This window comes from Haemorhous mexicanus, chromosome 8, assembly GCF_027477595.1.
Source record: "Haemorhous mexicanus isolate bHaeMex1 chromosome 8, bHaeMex1.pri, whole genome shotgun sequence".
Classification (NCBI taxonomy): domain Eukaryota; kingdom Metazoa; phylum Chordata; class Aves; order Passeriformes; family Fringillidae; genus Haemorhous; species Haemorhous mexicanus.
Window position 1 is genome coordinate 7,977,455 of NC_082348.1, and position 15,457 is coordinate 7,992,911.

The 15,457-nt window shown below is 38.0% G+C and overlaps 1 protein-coding gene across 2 annotated transcripts in view; it reads left to right on the plus strand.

The window, feature by feature from the left end:
• Positions 1–15,457, plus strand: part of DPP10 (dipeptidyl peptidase like 10) — a 431,094-nt gene that overhangs the window by 386,250 nt on the left and 29,387 nt on the right. For both annotated transcript variants that reach the window (XM_059852599.1, XM_059852598.1), the window contains exons 8-13: positions 2,845–2,965; positions 5,698–5,852; positions 8,303–8,400; positions 11,584–11,707; positions 13,841–13,879; positions 14,983–15,090. In XM_059852599.1, coding sequence (XP_059708582.1) covers positions 2,845–2,965; positions 5,698–5,852; positions 8,303–8,400; positions 11,584–11,707; positions 13,841–13,879; positions 14,983–15,090 — 645 coding nt within the window. The remainder of the gene's footprint in view (positions 1–2,844; positions 2,966–5,697; positions 5,853–8,302; positions 8,401–11,583; positions 11,708–13,840; positions 13,880–14,982; positions 15,091–15,457) is intronic.

Here is a 15,457-nt window from a genome sequence, read left to right on the forward strand (position 1 = left end):
TCTTTGTTTCCTTTCCAGTTGCATCTTCTCTGTAGCTTTAGAGTAAGGGTGGCACTTTCCTTGAACAAGTTGTTCATCCTAGTGAATCCATGTAACGGCAAACAATACCTGTAGCCACACTCCACAGTTTCTTTCCTTCCAGCCTGTTCTGGTCCCCAACCAGCCTCTGGGGGAAGAAGAGGGTTGGGGTATTCTTCTAAACCCCTCCTGACACAACTTCAGGCCATTCCTTGGGTCCTGTCACTGCACAGACAGATCAATGTCTGCCCCTCCTCTCTCCTCACAAAGGAAGCTGTAGCTGCAGTGAGGTCTTCTCTCAGTCTCCTCTTCTCCAGGCTGAGCAGAGCAGCTCTGCTTTTCTTCCACCTAAAACACCTGGGCTTTAGAGTGACCTGCAGCAGCTCTGGGTGAGCTAGTGCTGCTGCCCAGCTGGGGCAGAACAGGCTCGTGCTGTCACTGAAACGCTGCCCTGCAATCACAGGAGGGATTCAGTGTGCATGGGCCATGCTGGAGGCTTCAGTAGAGCACCAAAAGGGAAAAAGTGGAGTAGTTTTCTGTAATTTAGCAGCTTTTCTCTGCTTGTAGTGTATGAAATGATTAAAGACACACGGGGGGCCTCTCCAGCTACTGGCACTAGGTTTGCTGTTCAGCTGGGGAGTGCATGTCTGTGTTTTCACAGCTGTCTGCCATCTGCAGCTAACTTGGACTGGGTGCTCTGCTGCAGACCTCAGCCTGAAAGCAAATCCTGTAATTGTGAAACATGCTGCAAACAGTAAATAAGTGTTTTGGAAAGAATTCATTTAGAAGAAGGTTTATGAAAAAATGGTTTAGAGGATGCCAGATGTGGAAGAATGTGATTAGTGCTAAGGATTAGTGCTGAAGTAAAATATTAGAGCAAGCAGGGCTTCAAATTCTTCACAGTCAGTGGAAATAAATGTGATCATTACCAAGAATTAATATCTTTCTAAGCCAATATGTTCTTGCAGGTGTTTTTCATTAATTGGAAAATAATAAAATAATTAAATAATTTCTGTTGGGTTTTTCTCCATTTGGTTTAAGACTTGATGTGCAAAATCTCTAAGAAACCACAAAGTCACATAATTTTGAAGGTAGTAGATTTTGACATTTATCCCCATTTACAGAAGTATTAGCTCAGGGTCTCAGATAAAAATTGCTTTAAATGTTTTAAGAATACTCATGAAAGATGGATAGAAGAGAAGAGGTTAAAAAACATGTAATAATGATTTCCACATACAGTAGCATATTCTGGTTCCACTTTGTGCCTTTTTCAATTTACTTTCTTATCATTATACCTGAAAGCATTGAAAGCTTTTTGGGCACAAAGCCACTGATGTATTCTTGAGAATACCTGTCTGATACACAGTTAGCAACTCCTTTTTTTGCAGTTTGGGAAGATTCAGTAGTTGCAGTCAACATTTTAGTACTTGTGATATGGTAAATAGACCCAAGTGTATACTAAGAAAAGCCTTTTACTATTACTTGCTCCCATATGCCTGAGTAAAGAGAGACTAGCAAGGGAAATCTTGGTTTATGTGATGTTGCTCAAAACACAATATACAAAGTGGTGAATTATGCCCCCTTCCTGGAAACTTTTGGACACATCTTCAGTTCTACTTGCTGAAACCACATGTCTTTGCAAGACTGTGCTCCAAAGAAGGCTGGAATTTTTTTTGCATGTTTCAGCTGAGGAATAGTTCCATTTCTACTTTTAGTTTGTGCGCTCTTGATAATTCACATAAAATTAAGTCAGTGTCTTCCTTCTAAAGCCACTTTACATTTGACACCAGTTTTTGCTACTGGCTGGTGTTGTATCTGCAAGTACAAAGCAAGCAGGATCTACTCACAATCTTGGTAATAGAATTAATTTCAAGGGGTAACCTATTAAAATTTCAGTATTTTAGAACTATGTATAAGGTAAAATTGTATCATATAAATATTATACTGGGAAGAAGAATTCACAGTGAATCTGCCTTTTGGAAATGCCTTTCTTGGCTGTGTCATTTGGCTTCTTTAGTCCTGTCACGGATGCATTTTCTCAGTGTGAATTAAGGTGGGGCATAATCTTGCTGTTGCTTTGATTTTGGTGTTAAGCTGTGGAAGTGCACACGTGGCCATTGTGATTTTTGGAACTTTGTCATGAAACCTGGAGCTCAGCCTCACAAAATGAGTGAACTTGATACCCTTTGCTACAAAGTGAGCAGAGAAAGAAGAGCAGACAAGGCTAATGAGTGGCAGTGAAGAAGGAAAAGGGAGGATGAGGAGCCCAGACTTGAAAATAAAGAGCATTTATATCATACACTTGAGGTAAAACATTAGTGGGTCAGTCAGAAGTCATCAGCAAGCTGAGAAAAGTTAATTGCAGGCTGCTATTTGTTTTTGTTTTTCCAGTGTCTTCTCATACCATGATACAAAGCTGTAACTTATATTTATGATGTATGTACTGTGCTGTATGTCCTTGCAGAAGTATGTCTAATTTCACAGTTAGAAAACCAGATTAAAATTTCTTTATTCATTCAGCTCTTATAAAACTTGTCTCCGGTATGATTTTGAAGAATGTAATGATATTTTTTTGACATGAATAGGAATATTTCAGCTGGAAAGAGAATTTCCAGGGAAGAATTTGCTTTCCATAAGTATTTAAAGTTTGTTTAGTTTGTCCAATTTTATAGTAAAGTGGAATATGAAGACAATGTTGGTGCAAACTCCTGCTGAATTATTCTGTAGACTGTTCTGAGCCTGAGGAAATTATGTATTCGTTGCTGAACATTCATTTATATCTACCAAAATGTTGGGTTTTCTCTCCATCTCTCTTTCCTCATCCAGATTTATATATTTGAAAATAACATCTACTATCAGCCTGATGTAAAGAGCAGCTCATTGCGCCTGACATCCTCAGGAAAAGAAGGAATTATTTTTAATGGAATTACAGACTGGTTATATGAAGGTAAGCTGGACAAATATATCTGCTTATAAAAACAGATGCAAGGTCCTTGTACAAACCCAGCAGCACAAACCTGTTCATTCCAGAAAATGCTGAGGGTGGGTTTGCTCCTTTCCCTTCTCATTTTCCTGCAGGATTGCCTTTGTATCTGCTCATTCTTTGTATTGGCTGCTGGTTTGCATATAGCAGTATTTTCTGAGAAGGAAGAATTAATTTCAAACCAGAATGTAGCAAATGAACTCTTGTTAGCATGTAAGAGTGAGCAGGGAAAAGGCTCAGTTGGCTGCTTTTAGGGACAACAGTGATGATCCATTTACAGTTAAAAGATCCCAACAGAAAAGAGCACACGGATTTGAGTGGGGGATAGCTCAGTCTGTCTTCTACAGCCAGTAGCACAGAATGTTTCTCTGCACCCAAAATGCTTTTAACAGAATGATAAATTTAAGGGAAAAATAATAAAAAACAGGAGCAGATTAGCTTGGTATAGCAGCTTTAAATTATTACACATTTCAGCTACTCTTTCTATGGAACTCATGTATTCTATAGATAAATAGCTTGGTGTTAAATACTCAGTTACCTGAGATATAGAATTTCTTGTGTGAAGAGTTTTTTTAGGAATGGTGTTAATGCCATACAGTATGGAATTTCACCTAAAAAATGGTCTATTCACACCTCTTGGCAAACAGCTCACTGTGGGTTTTTTTTCCAAATCCCTGCCCAAGTAAACTCTGAAGTTAGAATGGTAATCTGCATCCCTCAGCCTGTATCTGATAGTTACCCACTTCCAAGGTTTTCATTAGTGTTTTGAAATCTTTTAATGTGGCAGCACATTTCAAAACAAAAGAACATTTTTAAAATGGGATATAATTTTGTATGCACTTAATTCTCTTAAAATCTTACACGACAGCATGCAGATTGAAGAATTTAAGCAGATAAATTGTAGTAGATCAAGTTTTTGCTGAAACAAAGTGAAGTTAACAAGGGTTAATAAGAAGTTAATAAGAATCACAGTCAGGAGAAGCAAAAGTTGTCTCATTTGGGATGAGGAAGTTTCTGAGGTGTTGAGGGAAATGATCCCAAAGCCTTCCTCATGAGGCATGTCCTAAAGCCTTTTAGTGAAGAAGCTTTCTTTGCTCATTATTTTCCAATTTTTTCAATCCCAAGCAGGATGTTGCATTTTCTGACTGGCTCCCAGGGCTGCAGGCAGGCAGTGAGCCCTACTCAACCTGAGCACCATGGAAGTCAGGGTGAGAGGGAGTTCTGTCTGCACCTGCTGGAGAACCCCAGTGTCTGTTGGCACAGGAACACACTGCTCCTTTCTCATTAACCTGGAACACTGCTCCACTTTCAGCAGTTTTTTAGCAACATCAGAAGCTGAGCAGGCTGAATATTTTCCAGGTGAAGTTGAGAGATTTTCAGTTGAATAGAGCACTCTTCCACCTTTGACCTCATTCGTTTTCTTTTACCTTTTCATGAGATTGTTATTAGCATTTTACCTTACAAAGCATTTGGGAATAGCTTTTCTTTGTGTGAATAACCTTGTCTAAATGCAAACAGTAATATTTTAAAGCAAACATAATTGTGGTTTTCTGCTATCTGATATTCACCATTTGTTCTCTGCTCTTCTCCTGTGTAAAAGGTTTCAGTTTTCCAGCCAGGGAGAGAAGCGTGACCCAGAATATATGACTTTGAATATAGGTCCCAGCTTCATTTCACCTAAACTTAGATAATTCAACCCATTAAGCTGCTTCAGAACCCTCAGAATCCAATTAGCAACTTGGAGAGTCTCTATTGACAGTTTAAGTAGTTTTGTTAGGTAGGCTCTCAAATTAGGTATGCAGTCAGGCCTTTTCCCTTAGTAGACTATTCTCAATTAGTTTTCCAGCCATATTCTTCAGCTTTAAATACAAAATCCTTACTAAGCAGGCTAACATATCAAATACATAATGAAAATTCTAAGTGTTTTCCACAAGTGGAAGCAGAAGACCTGTACAGGGAGAATTCCGAATGGCTCAGGAGCTGCTGGGATTCCAGGAGTTTGGGTTCTGTTCCTGTGGTTGCTTCTGTTTGTTTCTTTTGTCTCTGATATACAACGACAATAAATGTAAGAAAACATTGAGTGACGTTCTTGGAGAATTGGATTCATTTGGAAAGCAAATAAAGTTTGGATTAAAAAAAAAGTTTAGTTCAGATTTTCACAAAGTTTCACTTCAGAAGAACTGAACTTCCCAAGAATTAAAGCTGTCCACTAGACTGAGACAAGAAAATCATAATATTGCCCTCCAAAAATGATTACATAAATATGACTGTGTGAAGATCTGCATGTTATCAGGTGCCACAACTCAGAGAAATCACATATACCGAAGTTCTATATTAAGAGGAGAAGAAAAAAATTTGCAATCACAAAAAAAACCCCAAACCCCCAGATTGTTTTAAATTATTTAAAATTTAAGTAAACACATGTATAGGAATGCAATAGAACTGAGCATATGTCAGTAACAATCATCTTTCACATTTAGATGATTTATTGATGTCAGTGGAAGTATGCACTTGAGGAAAATGCTCCTTCAGTGTTCCTTGTTATCCAACCATTCAACCCATGATGATGTGAAATTATTGAAATTACAGCAGACACATTTCAATTTGGCACAGAGAGGACAACTTGGTGCCAGCTGAACAAGCTGGACACTGTGTGTGAATTTTTTCATGGACCCTAAGGAAATCTGGTTTTGCAGAGGAACTTCTCCACTCCCACATTGCCCACTGGTGGTCTCCAGATGGGGAAAGACTGGCCTTCCTGACCATCAATGACTCTCTGGTGCCCAACATGGTCATTCCCAGGTTCACGGGAGGTCTGTATCCCAAGGGAAAGCAGTATCCATATCCTAAGGTAAGTGGGAATTCAACCCCCACCTCCTCTTCTGTGTTCACTCACAATATTCAGCCATGAGGAAAGAGTGTTTCCAGACAGTAAGAGGCTGGTTTTGTTCATGTTGCTTTTCAGGAAATAATAATAATTTTTTTTTTTTCCAGTAGATTATAATACCTGAAAAGAATTTATCGGGTGAGGGGACAGCCGAGAAACTAACTTAATGTAATTTCATTAATGATATTTGGCTTGGTAAAATCAATCCAGCACCTCAGAGAGAAGGGTAAAGCATTTGAAGGACTGTGTAGGAAAAAGATCCAGCTGCAGCTGCTCAGGAGTCAGACACTCTGTGTGCAGAGCTCATGGCAAGTTCCTTCACAGATACAGAGATCTCAGTAGATTGTGCTGTTGTTAATAAATGTGACAGACTGGCATTGAATGAGATTAGCCACAGTAACATATTTTCATGGCCATCAAAAAGAGAGAAAAAAATTGGAATTGTCAGTGTTTTAGAAGATTTAGAGAAGAATTTTTTAGATTTGTTTTGGAAAGTGAAAGAGCAGCCCAGACAGGGGTAATGCCTGAAATAATTTCTCATTTTCTGGAGATTTTCTGGTGAGGTGCCTCCAGATCTGCTGTTTTGATCTTACAGCTGATCAGTTTATCCAGCCCTTGCACAGTTTTAAAGTGCCTGGGTTCCTTTCTGACAGGCCCACCTGTATGGTACTCCTCTGGCATTTCAGGGGAAGTTTATTGAGAGCTTTAGAAAATATTCCTGTTACCTTGCTCTTCCTTCTATGGCTTTTTGGTGAAGAACCTTTATTCTCGATGGCTGGAGAGTTAGACTGTACCAGGTACTATGAAACAATAACATACATCATATAAATAGAATATATATGTGCTATGAAATAATACTCTGAAATCATGAAACAACAGTAATTTTAGGGGTAGTTTATATTACTTGCATTGGCAAAATGCCTTGAGTGACAGAGCAAAGAATAAAATAAGGAATATTTTTAATTCAGCTTTGTAAATGAGCAAGGAGTAATATTATTTCATTAGCAATTCAGCATAAAAGTGATACACAATACTACTTCAGTAATCTCATTAATGAAGAAACATTATCTTTATTTAATGTCTCCATTTAATACAAATTTAGCTTCTCGTTAAACATCATTAATTGGTAATGAAGCTGGTGGTGTAGCAACAGAGATTACAAAAAAGATTTTGCCTTTATTATAGAGTGCAACCATCAGAGAAAATTATAACTAGGATTAAAAAAATAAAATGAAACACACATGTTTTTGTGAGCACTGGAACATGCTTATCCCTGTCTGTGTACATGTCATACACACAGAATGTATTCTTTAAAAAAAAATAGTTTTTAAATCTTTTTCCTAGCAGTGTTAAAAACACACAAATGCCAATCCTTGTCCTCCATACCACTCAGAAATGAGTGGATAGAGTATTTGGACTTTATTTTGAGATAAGCCCAAACTGGAATTTCTAACAGGAATTTGGGGGTGTATTTCAGCCTGTGAAGAGCCAAGTATGCAACTTTGTCATATACAATAGTAAATCTGTAGAATCAGTGATTTTTACCTTCCAGTATTAAAAAGGGCTCAGCCCCACTGAGGAACACACTCTATGTTTTGTATCCGAAGGGTGTTATGTACTGTAATTCCTGTGACATGAAACTGAAAGTGGGGGGTGGCATGTCTAGGACAGGGATGTGGGACCAGTAGCACCTCCTTGCAGCCCTCCAGAGCCTCTCTTCCTATTTCCATTGCTTTCTCTTCATCTCAGGAACACCCCTTAGCAACAAGCCATGTTACAGGAGAAGGATGATTCCCACCTCCCTGTAGATTCTCAAGATTTATCAGACTCTTCCCAGTGGTTATCTATCAAACTGCCATGTTATTCCCCTTTAGCCACAAGAAGCATTTTGTTTCCCTGGGAGCTGGCCTGCCAAAGCAGCTGGCTCCTGGTCCAAACCAGAAATTGAGATTTTCAGCTCAGCAACCAAGGGAAGGAAGACTGAGGGAAAATGGTAAAGAAAAAGATGTAGGAGAGGAAGAATGCTATCCAAGACTGAGGTAGTTCAGCTTTTCAGAAGAAGGAACAGCACCTGAAAAAGGCTTAGCTGGAGGCTGCATTTACCTGCAGATTTAGGAGCTGACTGTTTTGGTAGCTGACTTCACTGAACTGGGCAAAGCCACTTCTAGTGCTGGTTACTTGCTCTGCACATGAAGGTGTTCCATCAGTAAAGGGGGGTCAAGGAATCACTCAGTACTTCATCTTTATCTGTGTGATTCATATGGCTATGAAATTAATTTTTCAGATTTAAGATACTTGAGCTTTAATAACTTTTCATTATTATAAGGATACTGAATTATGTTAACAACTGAGTCTGCTTAGCTGTCACTGATTCGGTGCCTCTAAAACTCCTATTTTTTTTTTCTTTTCCAAAGGCAGGTCAAACAAACCCCACAGTAAAGCTGTTTGTAGTTAATCTTTATGGACCAGCACATACCCTGGAACTGATGCCACCTGACAGCTTTAAGTCAAGGTATATAATTTCATGAAGAAATGTTTTATGGTAATTGTTCCCAAAACAATCAGGATGTTAACAGTGGCCACTTACTCACAACTGTTACAAACAATCTTAGGCTGGTGTAGCTCTCTTCTACATAAATTGAGGTACTCTAATTTATTGCGGGAATAATTTAATAGTGAATTATGCCTCGCAATTATTAGTGTCAACTGGAATGCTTACTGATTGTGTTAGTAAGAGAAATTGTTTTGAATGAATTGAGCATTTTGAAGTATTTTCTTTCTACTGATGGGTCTCTACTGGAAAACATAATAAAATCTGCTGCTGCTTGCTAGCCCTTCATTAATTTAAACAGTGCTGTAAGATCTGAAAGAGATTTCTTGCCATCAAGATCAGCATCTTCACTCTCCTTAAGGACATTAAAGTTGAACTTTAAGTGTCAGAAGGAGCAAAGAAGTTAAGCAAAAAAGCAATGTGTAAGAAAAGATCCCCAAGATAAAGATAATCTTGAAAATGTTGTTCAGTTGTTATGGTTTCACTTCAGAGTTTTCAGATTCATTCTGCCTCCTCAGCAGATGGAATGCAATAGTAGACTCAAATAATAATGTTACTATCTTAAAACTTTCTTTTTCTTCTTGAAACTGAAGCCAAATCTCTGGAGCATCTTTGCCAGTTCTTGATAAAGATATTGTTGTTGTTCATTTGATGAAAATTCTGGCTTGCTAGTGCATGAGAAGGCTGAGTAAATCTATTTAAATCTGGGGGAAAAAGTTAGTTTCTTCTTCATTTTAACTATTAAGGTATAATTTCCATGTAGTAAAACTTAGATTGTATATTTGTTATCTATTTTTACTGTAAATTGTGAATTTGACTCGGAATTTCAGTAACAGTCGTCACACGTGTCATCAACCCATATAAGTACATATGTCAATACATATAGAGATGTGAACAATGAGCTTTAATCAGACTTTTCTAGAGTGAAAATCTTTGAAGTTTGCAATGATTGGGAGGGTTTTTTTTCTAAAGTATTAGCGTTTTTAGTAAAAGTAGCAGCTACCTTTAGAAGTCATTTCATTTTAGTGTGTTTCTAACCCTTTCATTATGGAGTTATTAGTAAATAGGTCATGGGAGTCTTTCAGAGTTAAATCAAATGGTTCATTATCACATATAGTTTTAAGGCTCTTTCAAGGCAGAAACATTTTTAGAAATAGTTATAGGTTATTTATTAAACTATTTTTAGAAAAAGTTATACAGGTCATACCCATCTGCTGTTATGGAGAGATTCACTCCTGCACAGAGAAACCACAGAAATGGGAAGGGAGGGGCAAAGGGAAAAGAGAAGAGGTTCTGTTAGTTAACCACAAAAAGTAACATTCAGATTCTTAACTTTTCCCATATTGTGTCTGGAGTAGAACCTTTGAAGACATAAAACTGTTTCCCTGATTTTTAGGGCATCTGGGAACTTGATGTAAGATTGAATAAATTCAATGAAAAATTCAATGAATAAATTCAATGAAAAATTCATTTTCTTCTTTTAGGGATCCTGTAAATGTGTTTGGTAATATTTCCCAAGTCCTGTTCAGGCTATTCTGATATAAAGATAGGGATAACACTTGTAAATTTTACTCCTGAAAGTTTCATTCTGTAGAAAAATTTACCACCTGCTATGCACTGTTAATGTCACAAAAAGACTGACAATCTTCATTCAGATACGTGGTTGTATTTCATGCAATTACTGTTTCCCTCTTGGTGCTTTCATTTAATGTGCACAGTGATGTTTTCTTCAGTGAAAAACATCTTTAATATTTTGCTTCAGTTCTTTGTCCAGAATACAATTAATTTTTTTCCTCTTGGGGTTGGGGTTGTGAGGAAGCTGGAGGTGTGTACAATAGAGCCTGAGAAGCTTAGGGACACAAACTGATTGCTGTCCTGCTTGTGTCACCTGATGTCATGGTAGCATGGTAGATCTTGTTTTACTTGTGCACATATTTTTGCCCCTCAGTAAGATTAAACATCTGTTAAAGAAAAAAAAAAAAAAAAAAAAAAAAAAGTAAATATTAGACTCAGAACACACTTGAAGTCCCCATTTCTATTTATCATTCTGGTATCCAGATGTGAAAATACCTGTTTTCCTGGAAGTCAAATATGAAAGCCAAAGGAATCTGCACGCTGGGTTGCTCAGGAGTGTTCTGCAAACACAGCACCAGGCTGGGTGAAGCTGCAGTGCTCTCCTGTCTCTCCTGTGTGCAACTTTGCTGCTGGTGCTGCTCAGCATCTCTGATCTAGCAAGGAGCCTTTTGAAAGTATAATTAAAAGCCTGTTGTCAAAGAGTAGTGAGATCTCTATCAGTTATAGATTAAAAGCCTAATTATATTCAAGCTTAGCCCCTTGTTTTAAAGGGGGTCTGAGTTTTTTCCAGACAAGCTGACTCCACTGTTGCACATAACTCAGCTGGACTGTGAGAGCTGCCAGCAGGGGAGAAGGGAAGGAAATAGCTGGGCAGGGATGACAGTGTGCAACAGGTCTTCTCTTAACATCCCCATCCTGACAGCCCAGCAGGATCTTGGGAGGAGGGAGGCAAATCCTCCATAGCACCAGCCCAAGGGGAGCCCATGTGCTCAGCCAGAGGTGTTGAGTGACAGACAATTCGGCTGATATTATGAGCTGTTTGTTAAAACAGAAACAGGAACACATTCATAGTGAGAGGGACCTCCCTTTTATCCAGAATTCCTGTTATAAAATGTTTGTTATTTTATAATTTTGAAGTGGGCTCTAGCTGAACTATAATATTATAGAACTTTTTTTATCTTTGGCAGTAGGAATGGATTATTTTGCAAAGATGTGTGTATCTGAAGTTATTTGTTGTAGGAAAATACTGGCTTCTGTTGGAATTCAGTGCTTGTTTCTAAGCCTGGAAAGTACACAGGTCATGTGTATTTGCAAGCATATGTCTCACAGTTGGTAAAGTTTGTGTATATATGCAAAAATTTCCCAGGGGAACGGCACACTGAAGGACTGAGCCATCTCACTTGCAGAAACACAGATGCTGGACATGTTATTTTCTCCATCCTTTAGTACTGGCACTGTCATGCAGTACAAATTCAGTATTTGAATGAACTGTATATATGGGCTTTTTTCCTAAAGTCTAATCTGAAATACCAATGATCTGAACAATGTGTTTTCAAATGTTTTGCTTAGGGAATATTATATCACCATGGTGAAATGGATAAGCAACACCAAGGCTGTGGTGAGATGGTTAAACAGAGCTCAAAATATCTCCATCCTTACAGTTTGTGAAACCACAACTGGAGCTTGTACCAGGGTAAGTTGCTTGGTTTTTGTGGGTTTTTTTTTTTTTTTTTTCCCCAAGATCTCTTTTCAAGGTTTCTTCTGCATTTTGTTTTCATATTCAGAAAAAGATATTTGGAAATCAGTTTCCAGATGCAGTAGTTGCAAGCTGAATATAATTAGTCAACAGGGAGGAAATGGATGTGAGAAAATTCCAAATGTGGTGAAATGAGTTCATGCAGTTAGCAACTTTGAGTGACATTTTCAGAATTACTAAGCTTTATTCATTCATTAGCTTCATTGGAAGCTGCAGTTGCTGAACATCATGTACTTGGGATATAGCTAGAGCAGTGACAAGCTTGTCCTCTGACAGATATTTTCAGCTGACTGGTTTCTCCTCTCTCCTCCTGCAGAGTTTCATTTTAGATCTTTCTGTCTCTCACACCTTCCATACACTTAAGGAAAAAGTGTAAAATTCTTATAACTCCTTCAAATTTGATCACAGAATTAAATAACCTTAGGAAAAAAAAATTGAAAGGCAACAGGGATATTTCATTTTTGAATGTAAGCCAAACTGAAATACATTTTTCTCTTTGAATCCAGACATATTCCACCCCTGGACCCAGACTTTGACTTCTGACACTCCTGCATTACATGTCCCCATTTTCTCAGTCAATCTTGCATCTTGAATGCATTTGGCTGCTTTCCCATTCTGAGTCACAGTCTCTTCCCAGAACCAGCTAAAAGGATAAATATTTTCTGTACATGCTGATATCAGTACCAACAGATGCTCCAAAGCAGAGGGTATAATTTGGCAGTTTAAATGGTTATGAGTGATTAATGTTGGCCTCTGAGTCAAAAGGCTCCCATCAGTGTCTGCTACTGAAGTCAGTCATATTGAAGTGTCAGAGATTATTTCCAAGCTCGTCTCCTTCTCTTGCTGCCTACTACAGGGTGCTTTTCCTCACTCAGAAACTGTGAATGAATCCCCAAAGTATGGATTCAGATTGTGACCATGAAGATTTGGTTCCTGTGAGCCTTTTGTCTTTTTATTAAGAAAGTTGGTCCTGAACCACTGCAGCTGCTTCTGAGAGGGAAACCTTTATGTGCTCCAAGGTCAATTGGACTTGTAGGAAGTAGGTATCCAGGGAGCTGTAATCCAGGACATAATGTAAGAGAGACAGACTGAGAAGTCCCACTCCAGAATACTTACAGTGCAGCAAAGGACATTTTTAGGGGGCTGAGGAAGGATAGTGGTGCACTCTCGCTGTTGTGAGCACAGCCCAGGCCTGGCTCCTCCTCGTGGGTTCCTACACTGCACCCCCTGGGATGAGGTGATGCTCTTGAAATCATCAGTGGATGAGGAAAGGCTAAATATGTGAGAATTTAGCATTGTATCACACCATTTGATTTCAGCTGTAAACCTTTTTTTCTCTCTAGGATGTTGCACACCTCCTCAGTTTCAAAAAGGAATGTATAAAACCAACGGTTGCAATAGCTAGATTTTCATTTTTCAGGCCATATATGTTCAGATTCTTCTATAGCTAATAAGTTTTAGTTACTTCTCTGTGACTATGACAATTTGCAAATGTTAATGTGTATTATATTTTTTCCAACAATGTGTGTGTGATATTTGGTTGTTTTGGTTTTATTTTTCAAATGGCATGATGTGAAATAAGAGTATGAACAATACAACTCAGTAATTTGTTGGATTTTTCCTTTTTTTCTCATCACTAATTCCACACTACAACCCATTAAAGCACAGGATTGTGATTTGAAAAGGTCTCACAATTTGAGTTTGATTCTGGCTGTTTGCCCAGTGTTGATGAAGGACCTAAAATATCCAGTTGTCAGATGATGCCTAGAGGTAAAAAACAAATAGAGCTGCCTATGAAAAGCTTCTTGATAGCTAATCAGAAAGGACTGAAATGGCATTCTTACTTCCCCTGTGATGTTCTACCAAAAACTCTGAATAAAGCAGATGACTTTGTAATTAAATTATCATTTATTTCAATACGAGTGCCAGCAAAGAGATGAGGAGATTGTAACACAGTAGAAAAAAACCCCATTAAATAGCTAGAGACCTTTTGCTGAATATGGGAAATATTTTTTATCTATAGCTATTCCATAAAAGCAATTTTTTTCCTATTTTTTTTTTTTCTTTTAGAAATATGAAATGCAGTCAGATCTGTGGCTTCCTAAACAGGTACAGTAGAAATGCTATTTCTGGGTGCATAATACGTAATTGCTTCATTGTAATTTTTATTTAACTGTGTGTTATTTTATAAGCTAATAAAATCCTGAGATGCCTGTGAGGGTTTTGGAGGCAATATTCCCTTCAGTTTCTGGTCTGTCTGGATTCAGTTCAGTAAGCATTTAGATGAACAGCTGATTAACTACCCAAGTCTGGGATGGTGGAAGACAGACCAGATGAATCTCATTCCAGGCATGTCCTACTTACTGTGATTTGTTTCTGATTTAAAAATGATCTCACCAAATTAAAGGAGGAGTTCAAAGATTAGAGGTCATATGGGCTATAATTGGAATGAGAAAGTAAAATATTTCTAAATTCATACCCATAACAATATGTTTAACTAATATGTCAGCCAATTATTCCACTTTCATAGCTTCAGAAGAACTGTCCAATAACTGGATGAAACACATTCCATTTAAACTACATTTCAGGCTTCATTTTGCAATGTGCAAATGAGAAATCATTTTAACAAAAAACCCCTATGCTTTTATAGCAAGCCATTTCCTTTAATGCTTCTGTGCAAAGTTAGACAGGGAGAGATGGTATCACATCAGGCTACAGTTTGTGGTAAAACCCTGATTCAGACTATCACTTCAATGTGCTTATTTTTCCATACAATTTTATCAAAATCAGTGGGTGTTAAACATGTACTCAGTGAGTCCAAACCATTGAAACTTTTGTTCTTCTCCTTAGCAGTAGGAGTTGTCTCTGTCATTATTGGTATGTCTGTAAAGGACACTGTCCTGGGAAGTCCCCCTGCATTAAGAATGAGAGTACCAGAGGTAATTACCAGAGATTACTGTGAGGGAGAGTTCTGCAAGGGCTGTAATATTCTAAACAGCCTTTAGGACTGAATTGCACATGGCATGAACTATATTCAGCTTTAGCCATCACATTCTTGTTAAACTTAGCAGAATATGCTTAAAACCTAAGAATGTTTTCTCCAAATGACTTCTGAGCACAGCAAAACCAAGGAGACAAAAATATTTAGGCTGATCTTTTGTTAAGAAGTGTAATGAGGAGTGTGCCAGACTAACACAATGTTACCCTTACAGAACGAGGAGCCCGTTTTCTCCAAGGATGGCAGTAAGTTCTTCATGACTGTGCCAGTGAAGCAGGGTGGCCGTGGTGAGTTCCACCACATAGCCATGTTCATTGTGCAGGTAAGGCTCTGGTCAGGCTGCTTATGATATCCTACTGGTTATCTGGGACTTTTAACTGAAATTCAGTTTAATCAGAACACTTGTGTCATGGTCATTTGTCCCGTCCAGCTTGTCTCTCAGTGCAGTGGGATGTATTTATAACTTTTTCCAGAATAAATGCTAATTTTACCTTCTCTAAATAGACTATACTTGCATATTTTCAAATAAAAAATAATTTTAAATATCTATTCAGAATCTGCTCTTACAGAACAGTAAAGCAAGGCAGTACCCAAACTTAAAACTTTTGTGAAAGTTAGGACTCTTTTATTACCCTTTGCAACATTTTTCAGCAGCTTTCATTTCCCAGGGTCATTAATTTTTCCAAAGA